Source organism: Microplitis mediator, chromosome 5 (assembly GCF_029852145.1).
Source record: "Microplitis mediator isolate UGA2020A chromosome 5, iyMicMedi2.1, whole genome shotgun sequence".
Classification (NCBI taxonomy): Eukaryota; Metazoa; Arthropoda; class Insecta; order Hymenoptera; family Braconidae; genus Microplitis; species Microplitis mediator.
In genome coordinates, this window is record NC_079973.1 from 8291732 (window position 1) to 8313178 (window position 21447).

A 21447-nucleotide genomic window follows, 5' to 3' on the forward strand; every position below is an offset into this window, starting at 1 on the left:
AAAAAAAACAAAAATTTTTCAATTTTTAAAAAATAATCGTGTAGGTTTTTTAATTTTCTAAACGTGTATTTTTTTTAAAAGATAAAAAATACTCGAATTGTTATTTTAAATAAAAATTCATAAATTTATAACTAATTAAAAGCTAATTTGTATGATATTGAAGTTAGCAGACGTCTAATAATTTTTTGATTTTTTTTAGACGATAAACCATAAAAAAAAAATATTTGAAAAAATTGCACCTGCAGTTTTTTAAATTTTCTCCATGTTCATTTTTTTATTTTATTTTTTTGCAATTGATTTATTGAAAAACAAAAATTCAATTGTTAAATGTCTGCTACAGGATCATCAGTTTTCATGATTTCGCATAATGAAGATCTGCCAAAAGTATGAGTTAAGTTTTTTTTTTTTTTTAAACGCACCTGTCGTCTCAAATGACAAAAACTGTCCACTTTTTTACAATAGTGTGAATAATATTTAATAATAAAAAATTTTATTTATTTCTTTTTGTCATTTTGACAGCTTAAATAAATTATATAAATAAGTTTATCATGATTAATTATTTATGAAAAGATAATAATATTTATAAAAATTCAAATCAATAATGTTGAGAAAAATATGCAATCGGTAGCTAACCTAAAAACTCATTTCTTTTTATAAACGTGTATAAACTATTTCAAATAAAAGTATTTACATTTATTTATTTTTTTTTAATCATAAATAAAATTTAGTAAATTATTAATTGTGATGGGCGAAAATAAACCCGTTGGTATAAAACCTTTTATTTATGGAGGTTTAGCTTCAATTATCGCTGAATTAGGTACTGTTTAAAAATGATATAAAAGTTAGCCGACGTCTAATAATTTTTGGATTATTTTTCCCAAGATAAATTACGAAAAAAAAAATATTTGAAAAAATTCACTGTTAAATTTTTGAATTTTCTAAATGTGGATGTTTTTAGTTTTTTTTTTTTATAATAATTAATTTGTTTGAAAAAAATCAAAAAACTGTTGATTGTCTGTCAGTTTCAGGATCATGTTTGAAAATGATCTTGAATTGTTAAAATTTTTAAATAATGAAGTTAAATTGTTTTTAACAAAAAAATTAAAATATGAACTTTTAGAAAATTCTAAAATCAGTTCATGCATTTTTTTTATTTTATCAATTTAATTGTTTTATTTTTTTATATGTAATTAAGAAGTTGTCTTATGTCTGATACATTTACACTCATAAAATTGAATCGTTTATTTGAGTAACCCCATAAGTCAAGAAAACAAAATTTTTCAGGAAACACAAAAAACATTTTTTTGGAAAAACTTGACATTAAAATAATAAATAAATAATTGAATACAATGATGTTAGGGTGTCTGAAAAAGATTCCAACAAGAAAAATTTAATTTTTTAACTGAAACTACTTAAAAAAATTATTTAAAGTTGATTGACTTATGGGGTTTCTCAACCAAACGGAATAAAAAAGTTATAAAATCATTGTTTTTTCAAATCATTCCACTCAAATCATTTATTAGACTGATAAAATGAAGTATTAAATATGTATTTGAACTCTGAAACTCAGAAATTACCAAAAATTATAATTAATTTAAACATTTTAATTGTTCATATAACAGTCAACAATAAAACAACGTTTGAAATTAATTTCTCAAAAAAGCGCGAATTTTAAATAAAAAAAAAAAAGACAGTTATTTCTGTAAAACTAAAGCTGCATATGTTTGTTTGAGTCATTGACTTATGGGGTTTCTCAACTAACCGATTCAAATATGCACGTAGAAAATTTGAAAAACTACAGGTGCAATTTCTAAATATTTTTTTTCTTTTGAATTTATGGTATTAAAAAAAATAAAAAAATTGTTGGACGTCTGCTAACTTCGGTATCATGTTTAAAAATATGTTAAATAAATTTTATTAATTTTTTATTGCTTAAGTTTTTATTATTTTTTTTCTCAGGTACATTTCCACTAGACACAACAAAAACTCGATTACAAATTCAAGGGCAAAAACTTGATAAAACTCATGCTAATTTAAAATACTCTGGTATGGTTGATGCATTATTGCAAATGGTCAAACATGAAGGGTTTCATTCATTATATTGTGGGTAAGATATTTTTTTTACATTTAAATAATTAATTATTTACTTTTCTTGCACTGAAGAAAATAAATTTTTAGTAAAATTATAAATTACGTAATAAAAACAATTAAAATTTAAAAACAGTCTGATGGAAAGTCTTGATATTGTTTTGTATTATTTATCCATTAATTAAAAATAAAAATATAAAAAATATCAGAATGATAGTGGCTTATTCGCAATTACAAATAAGAATCCATAGAGTGGTAACATCTGATGATGCTCATCTTGATCTACGGCAAAATGAAAAATAAAAAATAAATTAGTAAAGCAAATGATTGTTGCTTAAAAACCATGGTTGAAAATGATGATTGTGGTCTATAGTAGTTTGCAAAGTGATGAAATAGGTGATTTATCAATATGTACAAACTTGATCACAGCTAATATTTCTGCACTTGACTCTACTCTTTATGAATTCCCGTCCAACTTTTCTCCGACCGTAAGGTAATCCCACTCTTCATCAGACGTTTATTAAAATCTTATTCAGGTGCACTTTTTATTATTTTATTTTATTTTTTTCTAATTGAGTGAAAGCAATAATACTTATTAATTAATTCTATTAAATATTATCTATATTAATAAGAAAATAAGGGAAATTTTATTCCCGTCATATCTATACGAGTAATCTGCAGTCCGTGACTGCCAAAGTATCACTACTAAATTGAATCGTTTATTTGAGAAACCCCATAAGTCATGTTTTTTACGAAATTGGGTTTTTTGCATTTTTGGGTTCTTTGGATGTCCCTCCATAGAAATCAATCAAAATATGCATCAAGTCAGCGTTTAAAAAAAATTAACGGGGTGACAGCAATTTCATTAAATTGAGAAACCCCATAAGTCAATGACTCAAATAAACATATGCAGTTTTAGTTTTACAGAAATCATTTTTTTTTTTTTTTTTATTTAAAATTCGCGCTTTTTTGGGAAATTAATTTCAAACGTTGTTTTATTGTTAACTGTTATATGACTAATCAAAAAGTTTAAATTAATTATAATTTTTTGTAATTTCTGAGTTTCAGAGTTCAAATACATATTTAGTACTTCATTTTATCAGTATAGTAAATGATTTGAGTGAAAACATTTAAAAAAACAATGATTTCATAACTTTTTTATTCCGTTTGGTTGAGAAACCCCATAAGTCAATCAACTTTAAATAATTTTTAACTTCCCGCTAAGAAAATCGACGATTTTCGAAAAATTCGGAAAGTTATTGTTTTCACCCCGATTTACGAAAATCGCAATTTCATCAGATGTCGACGATTTGAGGTCCTAGGAAGCTATCTGACTATTTTCAGAATGATGTCCGAGTGTCTATATATATATATATATATATATATATATATATATATATGTGTGTGTGTGTGTGTGTGTGTGTAAACTCTTTGTAACTTTTTAACTAATGAACCGATTTGGATGGTTAAGGCAGCAATCGAAAGAGCTTGTTGGTCATCAACTTTCCTGATAATTTTAGATCATTTGATCGAGTAGACTCGAAAATATTGGCGAATTAGGAAAAAAAAAAAATTTTTTTTTCTATTTTTTTAATGATTTCTCAGAAACGACTCAAATGATCGACTTAAAAATCTAATCAGCTCTAGAACTCTATAAAACGCATCGATTGCCACCTTAGCCATCTTAATCGGTTAACTTGTTCGAGAGATATCGCGGGAGAAAGAAATAGTAACAAACGGTTTTTTTCGATTATCATTGAAGTGACTCATCTGACCAATTCTAAAATATAATCAGCTCTAGAACATAATAAAATGCGTCGATTGCCACCTCAACCATCAAAATCGGTTAATTCGTTCGCGAGGTATCGTGGGAGAAAGAAATGCTAAATAACGATTTCGAAAACAATGGCATACAAAAATATTTTTGAGCTCGAAGAGCACGAAAATGTATTCACAATAATGTTTTTAAGCTCCTTGAGCTCGAAAACAGAGGGAAGTTTTGGGGCTGGCCCGCAGGGTCAACCGATAGACAAATTTTTTTAAGTAGTTTCTGTTAAAAAATTACATTTTTCTTGTTGGAATCTTTTTCAGAGACGCTAACATTATTGTATTCAATTACTTATTTATTATTTTAATGTCAAGTTTTTCCAAAAAAATGTTTTTTGTGTTTTCTGAAAAATTTTGTTTTCTTGACTTAATGGGGTTTCTCAAATAAACGATTCAAATTTGTAAAATACGCCGAAAAATAAGATTTCTTGATGGAAAAAATTTTAATTTGCACCAAGAAATTTTATGCATTATCAATTAAATACAAAAATTGTCTCGGGGCGAGAAAATATTTTTTTGGTCAAGAAATAATTCCTTGCACCAACTAATTTTTTCTAGTTCTAAATAAATTTTTGTTTTCAATTCATAATGCAAAAAATTCATTGGGGTAAGTAAAAATTTTCTTTAGGCGAGTAAAGATTTTTTGTGTCAATTAATCCTTTTTTTTTCTATTTACACTTTTTTGGCTTTGAGAAGTTTCCTAAAACCAAAAGGGAGCATAAAAATCTGTCATTTTGGAATAAGTAACGCGATATAAATAATACAGCTATATATTCAGTGACATTCAGTCATATTTAGTGACAGAATAATTAAAGTACTAATTTGTTTAAAGAAAATAAATACTATCGTCTTTTTTCCTGCGTAATTTAAATGTAATTCGAATGATATAGATAAATCTATTTATCTTAATACTTGGCGATAAAAAAGAGTTTAAACTATGAAAAGGCACAAATTCAAGTCAAGACCTATCTAATGATACCAATTTCAATATCACTAACTAATTCTATCATATAGATATGGCGGGAACAAAATTTTCCTTATTCTCTTAATAATATAGATAATAAAATATGTTAATGTTATTAAATTTGGTATCATTAGGAAGGTCTTGATTTGAATTTGTGCTTTTTCATACTTTAATTCACCTTTTTTATTGCAGAATTTCGGGATAAATCAATTTATCGATATCATTCGAATTACGTTCAAATTACGCGGGAAAAAAGACAATCGTATTTATTTCCTTGAAATAAATTAATATTTCAATTATTCTGTCACTAAATATAACTGAATATATAAATAACTATTATATATATATAATTAAGAGAAAATAAAAAATATTTAGTCTATGCCATGTCTTCTCTGTTAATAAAAATTTAACAGATTTAATTTGGTATCAGCGAAAAAAAAAATATATTAGACGACTAATAAAAAAAGTTTGATCATGTGCAGATTTTTTTTGAAGAATCTCATGATTATACAATCATTGAAACCAATCAGTTTGCGAGTCAATGGTGAGATTTTTTAACAGTTAAATTCAAATCGTATTCAATAAATTTTTTAGTAAAACTCGGGCAGTCACGTAGTGACTGCAGGTTACTCGTAGTTTTTAAATATTTACAATTATTTTTGTTTTCACTTAAATTTAATAATTTATTTTTATTTAACTTCTGTAGTTGGTTAATTTTTAATTTATAACTTTAAAAAATAACTTTTTTTTTTAATTGCGGCAGGATCAGTTCAGCAATTTTAAGACAAGCGACTTATGGGACAATAAAATTTGGAACATACTATACACTTAAACAAAAGGCTGCAGACAAATGGGGAACTGATAAGTTAGTTCTTATAAATGTTATTTGTGCAGCAATAGCAGGATCAATATCCAGCGCTATTGCTAATCCAACTGATGTGGTGAAAGTTCGTATGCAAGTCAATGGTAATCAGCGAAATCTATCTTTATATGGTTGCTTCCATGATGTATACCGACATGAAGGTGTACGCGGTTTATGGAGGGTAAAAGCTTTTGCTGTATTATATAATTATGCATGCATAAAAAATTATTATTTCAAATTATCCTACTAATTACTAACTTTATTCCTCGCATAAAATATTATTATTTTAATGTAATGATTAATGATATTTAAAGAAAATAAAATTTTACTTTGTATAGTTTTAATTACAAAAAAAATATTAATTTAACGTTAGTTTATTATTATGTAATTAATATTTAATAGGGGGTTGGACCTACTGCTCAAAGAGCAGCAATTATTGCGGCGGTGGAATTACCCATTTACGATTTAACAAAGTTTTGGTTGATACCTCATATTGGTGATTCTGTCAGCAATCACTTTCTGTGAGTAATTTTATTTTTTACTAACTATAGTTATTTATTATTAAATAGAAGAAATTTAATTTAATTTATCACTAGTACTTTGCTAATCTATTCTATATTATTAAGAGAATAAGGAAAATTTTATTCCCGTTATATCTATATGATAGAATTAGTTAATGTTATTGAAGTTGGTATCATTAGATAAGTCTCGATTTGAATTTGTGTCTTTTCATACTTTAAACTCTTTTTAATTGCCAAGTATTGAGATAAATAGATTTATCTATATCTTCCGAATTACATTTAAATTACGCGGGAAAAAAGACGATAGTATTTATTTTCTTTAAATAAATTAACACTTTAATTATTCTGTCACTAAATATGACCGAATGTCACTGGATATATTATTTATATCGCGTTACTTATTCCAAAATGACAGATTTTTATGCTCCCTTTTGGTTTTAGGAAGCTTCTCAAAGCCAAAAAAGTGTACATAGAAAAAAAAAAGGATTCAATGACACAAAAAATCTTTACTCGCCTAAAGAAAATTTTTACTTACTCCAAGAAATTTTTTGCATTGTGAATTGAAAACAAAAATCTATTTAGAACTAGAAAAAATTATTCGGTGCAAGGAATTATTTCTTGACCAATAAAATCTTTTCTCACTCCAAGACAATTTTTGTATTTAATTGATAATGCATAAAATTTCTTGGTTCAAATTAAAATTTTTTGCGGCAAGAAATCTTTTTTTCTGCGTATTTTATAAATTTAGTAGTGATATTTAGGCAGTCACGTAGTGACAGCACGTGGCTCGTAATTTATAAACTAGCAATAAAGTAATCAGTGATAGTATTGGATATGATAATATGTACATTGCATTAATAGTTGTTTGTTCAAGTGGAATAAATTAATCATGTTATATGACTGAGTGAATATTAAATAAATGTCTTTTGATCAGTTTTTATTGTAATTGGATTTTTAAGTCGGTTTTGATCGCAACTGTTGGCGGCAAAAAGATCCGTTTTGATTTAAACTTAGTTGCAACTGTTTTGAATGTATTATCTGAAAAAATAACACATAAAAGTGAAAATAATTATTTAAATTACTTACCGAACAGTTACTTAGGGGAGACCGGGGCGCTACGGCCTCCTGAGGCACGGCGGCCCCCATCAAAACTTTTGTAAAAATTTTTTTTTTCTATTTTCGGTCAAATCATGTTAATTCTGATGTTTTAAAGATATTTTAAGCTGATCTATGATATCTGGGCAAAATGGACCACCAAAAAATAAAAATTTAAATAAAACTGGTTATATCAGCTAAATAATTTTTTTTTCTCATAAATTTGAAGTCCATGGGATTATAAAGGTACGGAAATAGTCTATTGGTGGTTAAAAACTTTTTTTTCAATAAATAAAAAAAACCAAACAATTTTTTAAGCTTTTTTTTTTAGGGGGACCGTCGCGCCCCAGAAAAAAAAAATTTTATTTCAGTTTTGGTAACATCTTACTGGATTTGCTTAAAAAAGGACTAAATTAGGTTGACCTATAGATTAAAAGCCATAAAAAATAATTACCGGCTTAAGGGGGCCGTCGTACCCCGGTCTCCCCTATATATTTATTGTTTATTTCATAATTTGTAATTTACAATATCTTTTAAAAATTAAGAAACTTCAAAAAATTAAAAAAATTAGTATTGTTTAGAATAATTGGTCTCGGATTTCTTGTGAGAGTAAAAAAAAATATATATATGCCTAAAAAATAATTAAAAATAAAGAAACAATTAAAAACAAATTATTTAGAGATTTAGTAAAAAATATTTGGTGTCCGGATTTGAAACCTCGTTAGATTTGTTCGGTTTTTGAAACAACTGAGAATTTTAAAATTGAAATTATTTAAATTATGTTCACAGTTCAAGTTTCACAGCCAGTACAGCAAGTGCGATAGCCTCAACACCTATTGATGTTATTCGAGTACGTTTTTAACAATTAATATTTATACAGAGTGGCCACGAACCGGGAATATCGGGAATTATCAGGGAATTTAATGCAATCGGGAAAAATCATGGAAATGTCAGGGAATTTCGAAAAGTATCCGGGAATTAAATTGTAACAGTTCAAAATTAAAAAAATTTTAAATTATACACTAGTTATAAAAATTAAGGAATATTAAAAAAATTTCAAATTTTAAAGTGATTTTCAACAGATTGTAACTCGAAGGAAAATGGTCATACGACAAAAACAAAAAAGGCAAATTGTTGCTTCAAGTGTCTAGTTTTCTAATCGGATCTTTATATTTTTTTATTATGTGCGGTTCCGAAGTAATTCTAAGAAAACTATCGAAAAAGAAATTTACCAAATTTTTGCTCGTCTTAAAAACGGTCTTCGAGCTTCAATAAATTTTTTTCGATAATTATGATTGATTTTTGATTGCTCCGGAATCGTGTCTAATAAAAAAATTTAAAGACCCAGATCAGAAAACTAGACACTTGAAGCTACAGTTTGACTTTTTGTTTTTATTGTACGACCATTTCCCTTCGAGTTGCAAACTGTTTAAAATTACTAAAAAATTTGAAATTTTTGGAATATCCCCTAATTTTTGTAACCAGTGTATTTTGAATTTATTTAAATTATAAAATTTCTTATTAAATATTTTAACTTATACATTTTTAACATCGAGTAATCAAAAGTAGGCAATATTAATTTATTTTATTGCTCTTTTTTTCTGGTTTCTCGCATGATTTAATTATCAAATTTAATTATTAACAATGAAAATATAATAAAAACTTTGAATATATAAATTATACGAACAAAATTTTTAAACCAGGGAAAAATATGAAAAACTTTACTGGAAAACCGGGAAATATCAGGGAATTTTGAAATCATTTCTTTGTGGCCACCCTGTTATAAAATTTCTATTCATGCATAAAAACAAAAATAAATAAATAAAAATTTTTTACTTGAATATAATAAATTTGTATTTATTTTAGACACGACTGATGAATCAAAGACGATTTCGTAAAACCAATGAATCATCAGCTCATATTTATAAAGGCAGTATAGATTGTTTTATAAAGGTAAGAGTATATTGATATCAAAAGTAATTTTTCCATAAATTTACTAACAATGAATAATTAAAATTTCTAGACAAGTAAAAACGAAGGTTTTTTCGCACTATACAAAGGTTTTGTGCCAACATTTTTACGAATGGGTCCGTGGAATATTATATTTTTTATAACTTACGAACAATTAAAAAAATTGCCATTGTTTTAAAATAAAAAATTAAAAAAAAATTGTACCTGTATAGATAGAAAAATTATATAATTAAGTTTTAAATTAATAAACTATTCTTTAATGCGATACTTGATAATATACATACATATATATATTTTTTTGCTAATAGTCATTAAACAAATCATATAAAATTTAATTATTTTAAATATAATTAATTTTATTAATATAGTATACAAATAATATAATATATTAACGTAAGTAAAAAATTTTATGAGGAAAAAGATTAACAATTAAAAATTTTTTTTATCATCAATTTTTATCACTGATGACAATTCCAAAAAATTATTTTTTTATCATTACCGCCAGTTATCACAAATTTGTTGTCAAGTGTTACTATTATTGCTGTTAGTGGTCCTAGAAATAAAATTTATAAATTAATTTAAATAACACCAAGTTGACTATTAATACTTATATAATAAATATATGATTATTTATTTTACGGACCGCTGTGACATTGTAATTTTGATCGGAATGAAGCTCCATGTGAATCCCAAAGTGTTAGGTGACCGTGATCATCACCAACTAATAATAATGGACCATTCCAACCTAAAGCCATTGGTTCGTTATCTAATGATGTACTGTATATTCTTGTACTTGTTCGAATATCAAATACATTTATTAATTTATCACTTGCACATGAGATTATATTTTTACATTCTGAATCAAATGTCATTGCATTTATTTTCGATTCGTGTCCTTAAAAAATATTTAATTTTATTATTAATTTAAACTTTATTTATTTTTTCGTCAAATTATTTAGGGGCAAAATTTTTTTTTACCTTTTACCGTAAAATATAAATTGTATGTATCCATGTTCCAGACAAAAATTTCACCATCCTCTGTACCTGATACCAATAATTTTTCATCTCTATAATTATAAAGAATAATACTTTTAATTAGTACAAGTAATCTATTTGAGATATTTATTCAATAAGAATAATAATAATAATAATAATAACTCGCTTAAAAAAAGTTCGCTCCAAAAATGTTGTAAAAAAGCTTCCAGTGTAAAAAAAATTCGTTCCAAAAAGATTTCAAAAAAGTTCCGCATGTGGAACTTCTGAACATGCGACAGATTAGAACTTCGAATGGAATTTTTTTGGAACGTTCGTAATTTTGATGGTAAAAAAAAATTTTATGAGCGAATTTAGAGTCAAAAAAGGACGTTCTTGGAAATTTTTTGGAATTTTATATGGATACTCCAAAAAAGTTCCATAATCACATCTTTGGACCTTTTTTGAAAGCTAAAAAAGACGTTCTAAAAACATGCAAAAATAGTTCAAAAATCACTACTTTTGAATTTTTCATAGAACTAAAAAAAACGTCCATAAAAAATTCCAAAGAAGTTCCAAGAACGTCCTTTTTTGACTCTAAATTTGCTCGTAAAAAATTTTTTTTTACCATCAAAATTACTAACGTTCCAAAAAAATTTCATTCGAAGTTCTAATCTGTCTCATTTTTAGAAGTTCCACATGCAGAACTTTTATGGAACGAATTTTTTTTACACGGGTTCATAATGATAAAATTTTAATTTAAAAAAAATTTTAAAATTGAATTGATCATTTTTGTAACTTTAATAAAATTGAAGAGTAAAAAAATTTTTAAGCTCTTGACCTCATTCTTGAGCAGTTCTGATAAGTAAAAAAAAAAACGTTCATAATTAGTTTTAAAGTTTTCTTTTTAATGTTCTTCGAACCAGCAATATTCTTAAATCGAATTATGTTTGCTTAAATACTTCTTAATATTTTACCAAAAAGTACTTAGTTAAAAATTTTGTAAAAATAATCAACTTAAGGTTGAGAATTATCTCAAATTTTATTTTAAAATTTACTATCATTAAATTTTTTACATGGGAATAATAATAATGATAATTACTTTGAAATACTTAAGCAAGTAACTTTTGAATCGTGGTCAAGTTGGGCTATCAAAGACTCCTGTGGTTTAATTTTTTTACCAGATTCATAACTATGCCATATTTTAACTGTGCAATCCCAAGACCCAGAGATAAAAATATTTCTTGTAAGACTTTGTTCTAACGATGATACGGCATCTTCATGGCCTATTAGTACATCAATTATTTTCCCAAACTCTACATCATAAAATATCCTGTAATAATTTACATATTATTAAATACTAACACAATTAATAATTAGATTAAAATTGATTATTACTAGTGCTGTACAATTTGGGCGACTAAACTGGTCATAAAGTTTAACCAGGTTGATTAGTTCTTCAGCCAGCTATTAGCTAATTTAAATTAATCGGTTAACTGGTTGATCGGTCATACAGTGAAATTGATATTTTGCTATTTATAAGCTAGCAGTTATGATTGAATCACATATCATTAACGTATGTTGAAAAGTGCAATATTTATCAGGTGATTAAAATTACTTAAATTATTAAATTAAAGTTTTTTTTCATAATATGCCATCATAATAAAAATAATTATATAGTTTTAATAAATTAATTGTTCTAAAACCTGTATTCAAATATTTAAATTTTCTTAATAATAAAAGAAAAACAACTTCATCATAACGATATCATTTGAAAAGTAAACATGCAGATAAATTACAATCAAATAGTCAAACTTAAAACCTTGACCCCAGTGATTCTGATTCTAGGTATAGTTGATTATATATTGCTTTAATTGAACACACTAAAATTCTTTAAATCAGTTCGGATAATACTTTTTGATTTATAATTTAATTATATTAAAATATTGTGTTAATTATTTTGACATTTATTTCAAGAAGTGGCAACGACTCAAATTCAGATTCTTCTCCGATTATAAACTTTATAGTCACTTTTCACAGAGGATGTTGAGTAGGATTGATACTATTTTTAATATTTATAAGAAAAAAATTTAACAATGGCGTACTCTGTTGCTGTAATATGGATTTTTCGACACTCGGACTCGTTTATTTGGAATCGGAGAAGAATCTGAATTTGAATCGTTGCCACTTATAGAATCAGAATCACTGGAGTCAAGGTCTTCAGTTTGACTATTTGATTGTAATTCATCTGCATGTTTACTTATCAAATGATGTCGTTATGCTGAAGTTGTTTTTCTTTTATTATTAAGAAAATTTAAATATTTGAATACAGGTTTTAGAACAATGAATTTATTAAAACTATATAATTATTTTCATTATGATGACATATTATAAAAAGAAAACTTTAATTTAATAATTTAAGTAATTTTAATCACCTGATAAATATTGTACTTTTCAACATACGTTAATGATATGTGATTTAATCATAATTCCTTGCTTATAAAGAGCAAAATATCAATTTCACAGTCTGACTGATTAACCAGTTAACTAAGTTAACCGATTAGTTTAAATTAGCTAGCTGGCTGATGAACTAATTAACCTGGTTAAACTTTATGGCCGGTTTAATCAGCCAAACTGTACGGCACTAAATTATTACTTACAGTGTATTATCCCACGAACCAACAACTAATATATTCTGTTCATTTTTAGTTTTATAGAAAATACATGACGATAATGGTAAGTTTGACAATGATATGCTTCGTGTTAATTTTTTGTTTTTTATTGAATAAATTTTTAATACACCATCGTGTCCAACGGATGCCATATTATCTTGATCGTTCATAAAAGTTATATTCGATATTATATCTTTGTGAGACGGAATCACAATATATTGCTCTAATGTTAAATTATTTTTTTCTTCTTTGTTTTCTGCAACAAAAAAAATGCTTTTAAAAAATGTCAGTCATTTTTATTTAAAAATTGTTCACATTAAATTGAGTATTAATATTCGGATCGAGTAATTCACATTCATAAATTTTCGAATTGTCGGAAAAATTCAAATTATTTAAATTTTTATTTTCTTTATTGATCTAAAAATAAATATCTCATGTTTAGCTAAACAATTAATGACTTTGATAAATATATAAATCGGCTCATTGTTCGAGCGGCAACTCAAAAATATCGTTCATTTTCGAAATTTTTCGGACTTACTTAGAGCAGCCTAAAGCGAATAACCGAATACGCTGTAGGAAAAATGTGAAATTTTTTAAAAAACAATTTCAGATTTTTGTTACAAATAAATAAAACTCAATATCAAAAATATAAATTAGATATTCTAAATCCAAAATCAATGTTCTAATTTATACTTTGCGAATAATCGTGATTTTTCAAATCACCCTTTAATTTTTTATTATAAAATTAATTATTTTTTTTTTTACCACTTGAAAGAACTGATTGACTTAATAATAAATCAGATGATAAATTAATCGTATTAATGAGCCGTTTTGGATGGGGTAAAGTAAAAACTTGTTTAGGAATTTGTCCGAACTCCATAATTTGTACTTCCAGAGCATGACGATCATTAATATCTTGAATTGTATCTAAATCTACAGCTCCTTCGTAACACAGATGAAAAAATACTGCAACACAAAAGTATTATTATATTATATACTATAATATTCATTATATATTAGGGTGCTTCGTTTGAAATGAACATTATTGCACACCTCGAACGCGAATCGCTGCTCTACTGTCGTCAAATGTCAAAACAGGGTTGTCGTCAACTTAAATCACTTCCACTATTGTTTTTTAGGGGACGCAAGAAAATTTTTTTGTTTATGTTGAGAAAAAAAACTCCCTGAAAATTTCAGCTCTTAATTTTAATTTTAAATATTTTCTCTCGAGCATCAAAGTTTTCCCATTTAAAAAGCATGTAAATCGAATAACTTTTTTTTTAAAATTACTATAATTTAACCCGATTTTAAGCTATCGTTTTGAAACCAGTTTTTATTTGTAGAGTATTTGTTGCTTTTTGAAAGGGTATAAAACGTGTTTGCTGTAACTCGATCCATGTTGATTGTATCAGCTTCGAAAGTCAATTTTTCACTTTTTTATTTATTTTTGTTAATAGTGAAGAAACGGCTCACCTTGCGAAAAATATGCATAGGACCAATCTTTTAGGAAATTTTATCCTCTACAAAATTGCTCATCACACTTATGTTGCTAAAGTGCACTGTTCATGAGATACATGCATTTTAACATTATACAGTAAAAAAAATTGTAAACTTACTAAAATACTAATCTTGTTTACTGTAAAATGTTAAAATGCATGTATCTCATGAACAGTGCACTTTAGCAACACAAGTGTAATGAGCAATTTTGTAGAGGATAAAATTTCCTAAAAGATTGGTCCTATGCATATTTTTCGTAAGATGAGCCGTTTCTTCACTATTAACAAAAATAAATAAAAAAGTGAAAAATTGACTTTCGGAGCTAATACAATCAACATGGATCGAGTTACAGCAAAACCATTTTATACACTTTCAAAAAGCAACAAATACTCTATAAATAAAAACTGGTTTTAAAACAATAGCTTAAAATCGGACTAAGTTATAGTAATTTAAAAAAAAAAGCTATTCGATTTACATGCTTTTTAAATCGGAAAACTTTGATGCTCGAGAGAAAGTTTTTAAAATTAAAATGAAGAGCTGAAATTTTCAGGGAATTTTTTTCTCAACATAAACAAAAAAATTTTCTTGCGTCCGCTAAAAAAAATAATGTTCGTTTCAAACGAAGCACCCTAATATCTATATTATTATTTTTACCATTATCAGCTTTTTCAGCTTCTATGCCTCTTTGCTTGTATCCAAAAATTAAATCAATCCAATGATGAAGATTCTGTGATACCCAGTCACTTTCTAAAGCATTTCTTAATTTTACAACAAAATCACTAGGTCCTATAAAGATTATTTAATATTTCTTTAAATTTCATTAAAAAAAACAATGTTTTGATTACAAAAAAATTTTTACCTTCTGCCCAAGGTGGGAGCAGTACATCAGCAACTTTAGTCCCATCATAACGAAATCCAAAATCAATAGCATAATTATTTACGAGAAAGTCACCATTATTGGTAGGATCGTAAAATTCCGGAACAAGTTCTTTGAAGTCAGACATATTTGCCAATACATTTTTCCACACGTCCGCTACACTGTCAGGTGTTTTTTTCTTGTTAACGAGCGTAACAACAAATTGATTCTGCAGAGTTAATGAAGCAACCACAGATAGATTTGTTGAAAACATTATTGTAACTTTTCACCATCTATTTTTTTTTGTTCATTCATTTACTCTTTCTACTCTCGTATTTATCTTTTTTTTTAATAATTCATACCAAGCGCAAGCAGAAAAGTACAAAATATGTTTTGTTTTTTTATTTACTAAAAAATTTACTTACTTATTAAACATTCGATCTGGATGATCAAATCTACCGTTTTGAAGACACAACATATATTGGGGATATTTTCTTACTAAATAAAATAATACAAATCCAGGTGCACTGTAGTGAGATCCATATAAAAATTTTTTGCTAGACATTTCTTGATATCTTTCCTAAAAAATATAATTTACAATTATCATTCTTATTATTCACCAGTTAATAGATATAATAAACCTTCAGACTCTACGTGACTATGAGGGCGCGTCATTTCGGAGCAACATTTTTTTTTTAAGTGCATGTGGAAAAAATCATAGTTCAACACAAAAAAAAATTTTTGCGCAAGAAAAAAAATTCTATGTCGATTACAGATCTAGCTCATTGAAAATTTCGATTTCCTATTTAAATAACACGAGAAAATTTTTTTTTAACTTTGAGTATTTTTAATTCGTTGACAAATCAATAGATCGAATAGACCAATACATATTTTTGTAGGAAATTGAACGCTCGAGCTGTAAGTCTACAAAAAAGGTCTCTTATCATTTTTTGATAAATCCATCTGTTCAAAAGTTATTAGAGCTCGAAGTAAAGTTGGAGATCTTTTTACTTTTCCGGCGAAACTATCAGACTTATGACAAAATGTTATGGGACCTTTTTTGTTGACAATTTTATTCTCTACAAATTATTATCAGTAAAATTTTTTCAAAATCCGCATTGTTTTATAGTTATTTTAATTTTAATTTCAAGCTCTTAAAAAAGTAGTGTTCTGATGGATTTTAAGTGCTCGACATTGAAATGAAAATAACTAGTGAGTATAAATAAATGTTATTATTGATTTACTTTTAATCGTTCCAGTCTAGTTGGTTCTAAGGCGCCGATCGGTTTTTTTAGATCACGATAATTTTTTGGATCATTGAGATCTAAAGTAGATGACGAATAATCCTGTATAATCCATGGCATTACTGGATATTGCGTTAAATCATGAAATGTTCGATCAGCTAAACTATAAAAATAAACTATTTAAAATTTATTTATCAATAAATTTACCACTAATTTTTCTGTATCGTTGCAAATTACCTATTTATATATAGAAGATAATCATAATTTGATAAAGCTCCATTTTGCCATTGTATTGTCATTTGATTTTGTGGCACTATTTCAAGTTTGAGCTCAGGTTGATTTATCAAACTCTCATAAAGTTTATCACGATCATCTTGATTCTTTACTGATAAAAACAAATATTCTACTTTATTCTCCGGTGGTTTTGTCCACTTTATTTCTAAACCCTGTAAAATTTAAAATATTTTTTATTTCACTCATTAGTTTTTACATAAAAAAATCAGTTAATAATTAAGTTCTTACGATTGGACGTAATAAAAATCTTCTTTTTAAAATATTTTTAACATTTTTTATATTTATTTTTAAAACCGCATGCTAAAAAAGGAAAAGAAAAATAATAAATTTATAAAATTAAAAAGCTCGATTGGTGATTTTTAAAAAATTTATAAAAACCTGATCTAAATTATTGTATGGTTGAAAATAAATTCTAGAATTAGTTATTAAAACTCTCCCGGGATTAATAATTAATGGTAATACTTTACTAGCTTGTACTTCAAATACAACTTGCTCATATAAATCTTCAAGCCAAGAAGTATCAAATTTAAATCTTGACTGTCTTGAATGTACGATAGTCATTATCTAAAGATAATAATTTTTAGTGATAAGTTGTAAAATAATTTTATATTAATTGAATAATTTAATAATTTAATTACCATAGCATTTTGTTCAGCTGTCGGAAGTGTTGAAGCTCGTAAAAGCTGCATGATATGTGGAAGACAATCATCTGGATTTGCATAATTGAATGATAATAAAAAATTTACTTTTTTATGAATAAATTTATAAGGTTCCAAACGATTGCCTTTAAGCATTTCTGCATATTGTTTACAGATAATAGTTAATACATTTCTATAATTATTAAAAATAAAACAATAATTATTATTGTAATAATATAATTATCGATGGTAACACAACTTTATCTCTCTGGACAAAACCTCCCCGACAAAATCTCTTCAAGATAAAATTTCTAAAATTATTTTTATCAGTCCAATCCCTGATGGCCATACTATCACTTCAAAAATTTGACGTTCAGTGATTTTGATTAACTTCACAGTAAGTTTACGTCAAGTTCTTGCAATTGACGATGATGTCAAATTCGGGATGGGAATTTCCCATGATTTCATAGACGTATGTGTAACACATTCTATTTATTTATGATATACACATAAAATGTAAAAAAAAACCTGAATACGATTCCAGTCGTAAATGTAGAAATCATTATAATTACATAGATTATCATAAGATCTCGTTTATAGAGATCGTGTTCAACAGTTTTTGTCCTGGAGAGATTTTGTTGTGGAGATTTCGTCTGGAGAGATATCATGGTGGAACCATTATCAATTAAATAATGAGAAAAAATTTTAATTCGTTAAAAATAAGAGCTGGAATCAAGTCTTTTTTTCATTTTATTATTAATTTTATATTGACAAAATTTTTTTAAAAATATATTTATGAATTCGGTGTCTGTTTTTTAAAAAATTTGGAAGATTCAGAAACTTAGAAAAAATAAGACACATTAGAAAATTTATTTCAGAGTTAGGGATAGTTTTAATTTGTCACTTGGTCCAATGAAAAAAAAAATTCTAGGGTAGAAATACCATTTGTGGGCACTGCTCCATTTTTGGGCATTTAATACTTTATTTTAAATAATGAAAACGTATTAAAAAAAATTTTCATTGCAATAGTGTGATAAAAATATCTTCAAACACATTTAAAAAAATTAATTATGGTGTGGCGTATTTTACAAATTATTTTATTCAAAATTTCTAAGTGGCCAAAACTGGCCCTAAAGTGGCCAAAAACGGTACTTCTACTCAACGTTTTATATTTCAAAATTTATCTGCTTGTTTGAATAATTTGTAATCGTTTTGTTACTTTTAAAAAATTTTTCAATTAATTCAAATAATTTATTACGACCGACCTGCAGTCTACTGCCCGACTACGTGACTGCTTGAATATCACTACCATTTATAAAATACGCGGAAAAAAACGATTTCTTGTTGCAACAAAATTTTAATTTGCACCAAGAAATTTTGTGCATTATCAATTAAATACAAAAATTGTCTTGGGGCGAGAAAAGATTTTTTTGGTCAAGAAATAATTCCTTCCACCGAGTAATTTTTTCTAGTCCTAAATAAATTTTTGTTTTCAATTCACAATGCAAAAAATTTCTTGGGGTAAGTAAAAATTTTCTTTAGGCGAGTAAAGATTTTTTGTGTCAATGAATCCTTTTTTTTTCTATGCATACTTTTTTGGCTTTGAGAAGCTTCCTAAAACCAAAAGGGAGTATAAAAATCTGTCATTTCAGAATAAGTAACGCGATATAAATAACATATCCAGTGACATTCGGTCATATTTAATGACAGAATAAGTAAAGTATTAATTTATTTAAAGAAAATAAATACGATCGTCTTTTTTCGCGCGTAATTTAAATGTAATTCGAATGATATAGATAAATCTATTTATCTCAATACTTGGCAAGTAAAAAGAGTTTAAGTATGAAAAGGCACAAATTCAACTCTAGACCTATCTAATGATACCAATTTTAATAACATTAACTAATTCTATCATATAGATATGGCGGGAACAAAATTTTCCTTATTTTCTTCATAATATGGATAATTATATCAAATTTTTACTCTCATTCAATGTATCAGATTTGAGTAAGAATATAAACAACTATTTTTAATACAAAATACTTTTGTAAAAAAATAATAATTGACGTAAAAAAATATAGTAATTGATTTGGAGTGACTAAAAACTTTTCATCAGGAAAAAAATTGTATTTGAAAGATTTGAAATTTAAACAACAAAATAACTATCGCGACAAATTTTGGATTATAGAAAAAAAAAAATATTAACCCAGATTCATTTTCGTCGTCTGTAGCACTTTCAACTGATGTGATTTCTTTCATTTGGAGTTTTATAAGCGGTTCATTAATATCTTTATTGACAAATACTAATGATTTTGAACACAATTTCAATCGTCCATCCATCCAATCATATTTTTCATTATCCGAAAATTCATTTAATTTCATACGAACACTGTAATCTTCAAAGAATATTTCACCTGGTTCCAAAAGGAGCATTGTAAATCTAAAATATCATTAAAATCAAATATATAATAAAGTATATTTACAAACAGTAATTTTCTAAACAAAATTAAAATTTAATAAATGTTAATTAATATTAATTAGTAAAAATTTACCGTTCTTTGTCCATGGTTAATAAAAATTATGTATTTATTAGTCTTGATAACCTTGATAAAATGAATCGTTCGATGTATTTCACTACCAAATTATTAGTTAAATAATTCACTTTAGTTTATTTTATGAAATAATTCATTTACCATAAAATACAAAGAATTACATTTAATTATTTACAACTTCAAAGTAAATAAAATGAAAAACTTTAGTCAATATAACAATATATATGACAGCTGTTGACACTTTTTTTTTTCTATTTTCAAGTTGAGATTGAGAATCACTGATATATGAATCACCGTTAACTTTTTTTTGAGGGAATCGTAATTAATAAAATTACTAAATTATATGAGTGTGAATGTAGCAGACATCAGACAAATTTAAAATTATAAATAAATAGAGGAAATAATTTAAAAAATCATATTTAAAAAAAATGCACTTATTAATTTCAAAATTTTGTAAATGCGCATTTTTTAAAAATTTTATTTTATTAATTACTTATTTATAATTTTAAATTCGTCTGATGTCTGCTACATTTACACTTATTTAGACAAATTAAAAACTATAAATAAATAGAGTAAATAATTTAAAAAATAATATTTATGAAAAATGCACTTATTAATTGAATCGTTTATTTGAGAAACCTCATAAGTCATGTTTTTTACGAAATTGGGTTTTTTGCATTTTTGGGTTCTTTGGATGTCCTGCCATCGAAATCAATCAAAATATGCAGAGAAGTTTATGAAAATTTAGATTTCTAGAAAATTTAAATTCAATTAATCGAATTGATTTCTTCCTTTCTTTTCTTTTAAATCCTTTTTTACTAATCTGTTTAAAAATTTTAACGGGTTCAGTCTTGAAATGGCGGAAAGGCTATCGAAATCGGTTTGTGGTCAAGTTATCAAGGACGATAAATATGAAAAAGTTTTTCTCGAATAACTCATAATGTACTTATTTTAATGCTTTAAAAATCATTTAATATCTTTGTCTTGGAAGCTTTTTTCGATCAACACAATAATCATTTCAATCGGTATTTTAGTTTAAAAAGTAATGCTTACAGAAAAAAAGAAAATTAGTTTTTTGTAAAATATTTTATAACCTATTTTAAAATTATTTGTCAGGATATGTTCACAATTGGAAACGTATAAACAATAACAGGCTTCTTCAGCTCGTAAACAGTGCGAAGTTTTGGAGCTGGTCCACAGGGGCAACCGTTTTAACAAAAAAAATTTGTATTCTAGAATTACTAACTTTGATTTTAATGCTTACAATTATTGATAACAAAATCATAATTAAGTTCTAGAATAATTTCATCATTAGATGGATTAGTATCCACTAATTTATTTATTAATATCATACGCCACTCGGCTATATACAACTGGTTACAAAATATATAGTT

The 21447-nt window shown here is 26.0% G+C and overlaps 2 protein-coding genes across 4 annotated transcripts; one reads left to right on the plus strand and one right to left on the minus strand.

The window, feature by feature from the left end:
• The first annotated feature begins 443 nt into the window (after window positions 1-443).
• LOC130669084 (mitochondrial uncoupling protein Bmcp) lies at window positions 444-9789 on the plus strand. Of its 3 annotated transcripts, XM_057471764.1 has the most exons (8): window positions 444-624; window positions 729-817; window positions 1960-2107; window positions 5643-5922; window positions 6144-6262; window positions 8147-8207; window positions 9224-9310; window positions 9381-9789. In XM_057471764.1, the coding sequence occupies exons 1-8, from the start codon at window positions 602-604 to the stop codon at window positions 9504-9506; spliced, it is 933 nt and encodes a 310-aa protein (XP_057327747.1). In that variant the 5' UTR covers window positions 444-601; the 3' UTR covers window positions 9507-9789. The 3 variants fall into 3 exon arrangements, with proteins under 3 accessions (XP_057327747.1, XP_057327749.1, XP_057327748.1); XM_057471766.1 differs by lacking the exons at window positions 444-624; window positions 729-817 and adding an exon at window positions 2225-2581 and having other exon boundaries at window positions 1967-2107; XM_057471765.1 differs by lacking the exons at window positions 444-624; window positions 729-817 and adding an exon at window positions 2179-2581 and having other exon boundaries at window positions 1971-2107.
• On the minus strand, window positions 9609-20309 carry LOC130669080 (protein FAN-like). Its single transcript, XM_057471760.1, has 16 exons — window positions 20054-20309; window positions 19708-19941; window positions 17502-17694; window positions 17242-17427; window positions 17092-17163; window positions 16807-17015; window positions 16570-16732; window positions 15751-15905; window positions 15329-15507; window positions 15124-15255; window positions 13738-13938; window positions 12961-13228; window positions 11403-11633; window positions 10307-10395; window positions 9972-10223; window positions 9609-9881 (listed from the first exon to the last, which is right to left on the minus strand). Exons 1-16 carry the CDS (start codon window positions 20065-20067, stop codon window positions 9787-9789), a joined length of 2673 nt encoding a protein of 890 aa, XP_057327743.1. The 5' UTR covers window positions 20068-20309; the 3' UTR covers window positions 9609-9786.
• Window positions 20310-21447: the final 1138 nt, after the last annotated feature.

Bases quoted from the DNA above. Each gene is read 5' to 3' on its own strand.
- LOC130669084 (XM_057471764.1), top strand. From the start codon at position 602: ATGTTGAGAAAAATATGCAATCG. The intron at 5,923-6,143 runs GTAAAAGCTTTT...AATATTTAATAG, and splicing joins GTGTACGCGGTTTATGGAGG to GGGGTTGGACCTACTGCTCA. The intron at 9,311-9,380 runs GTAAGAGTATAT...TAAAATTTCTAG, and splicing joins GTATAGATTGTTTTATAAAG to ACAAGTAAAAACGAAGGTTT.
- LOC130669080 (XM_057471760.1), bottom strand. The intron at 15,906-16,569 runs GTAAATCAATAA...TATATTTTTTAG, and splicing joins CTAGACTGGAACGATTAAAA to GAAAGATATCAAGAAATGTC. The intron at 13,939-15,123 runs GTAAAAATAATA...TTTGTGTTGCAG, and splicing joins AGCTGAAAAAGCTGATAATG to TATTTTTTCATCTGTGTTAC.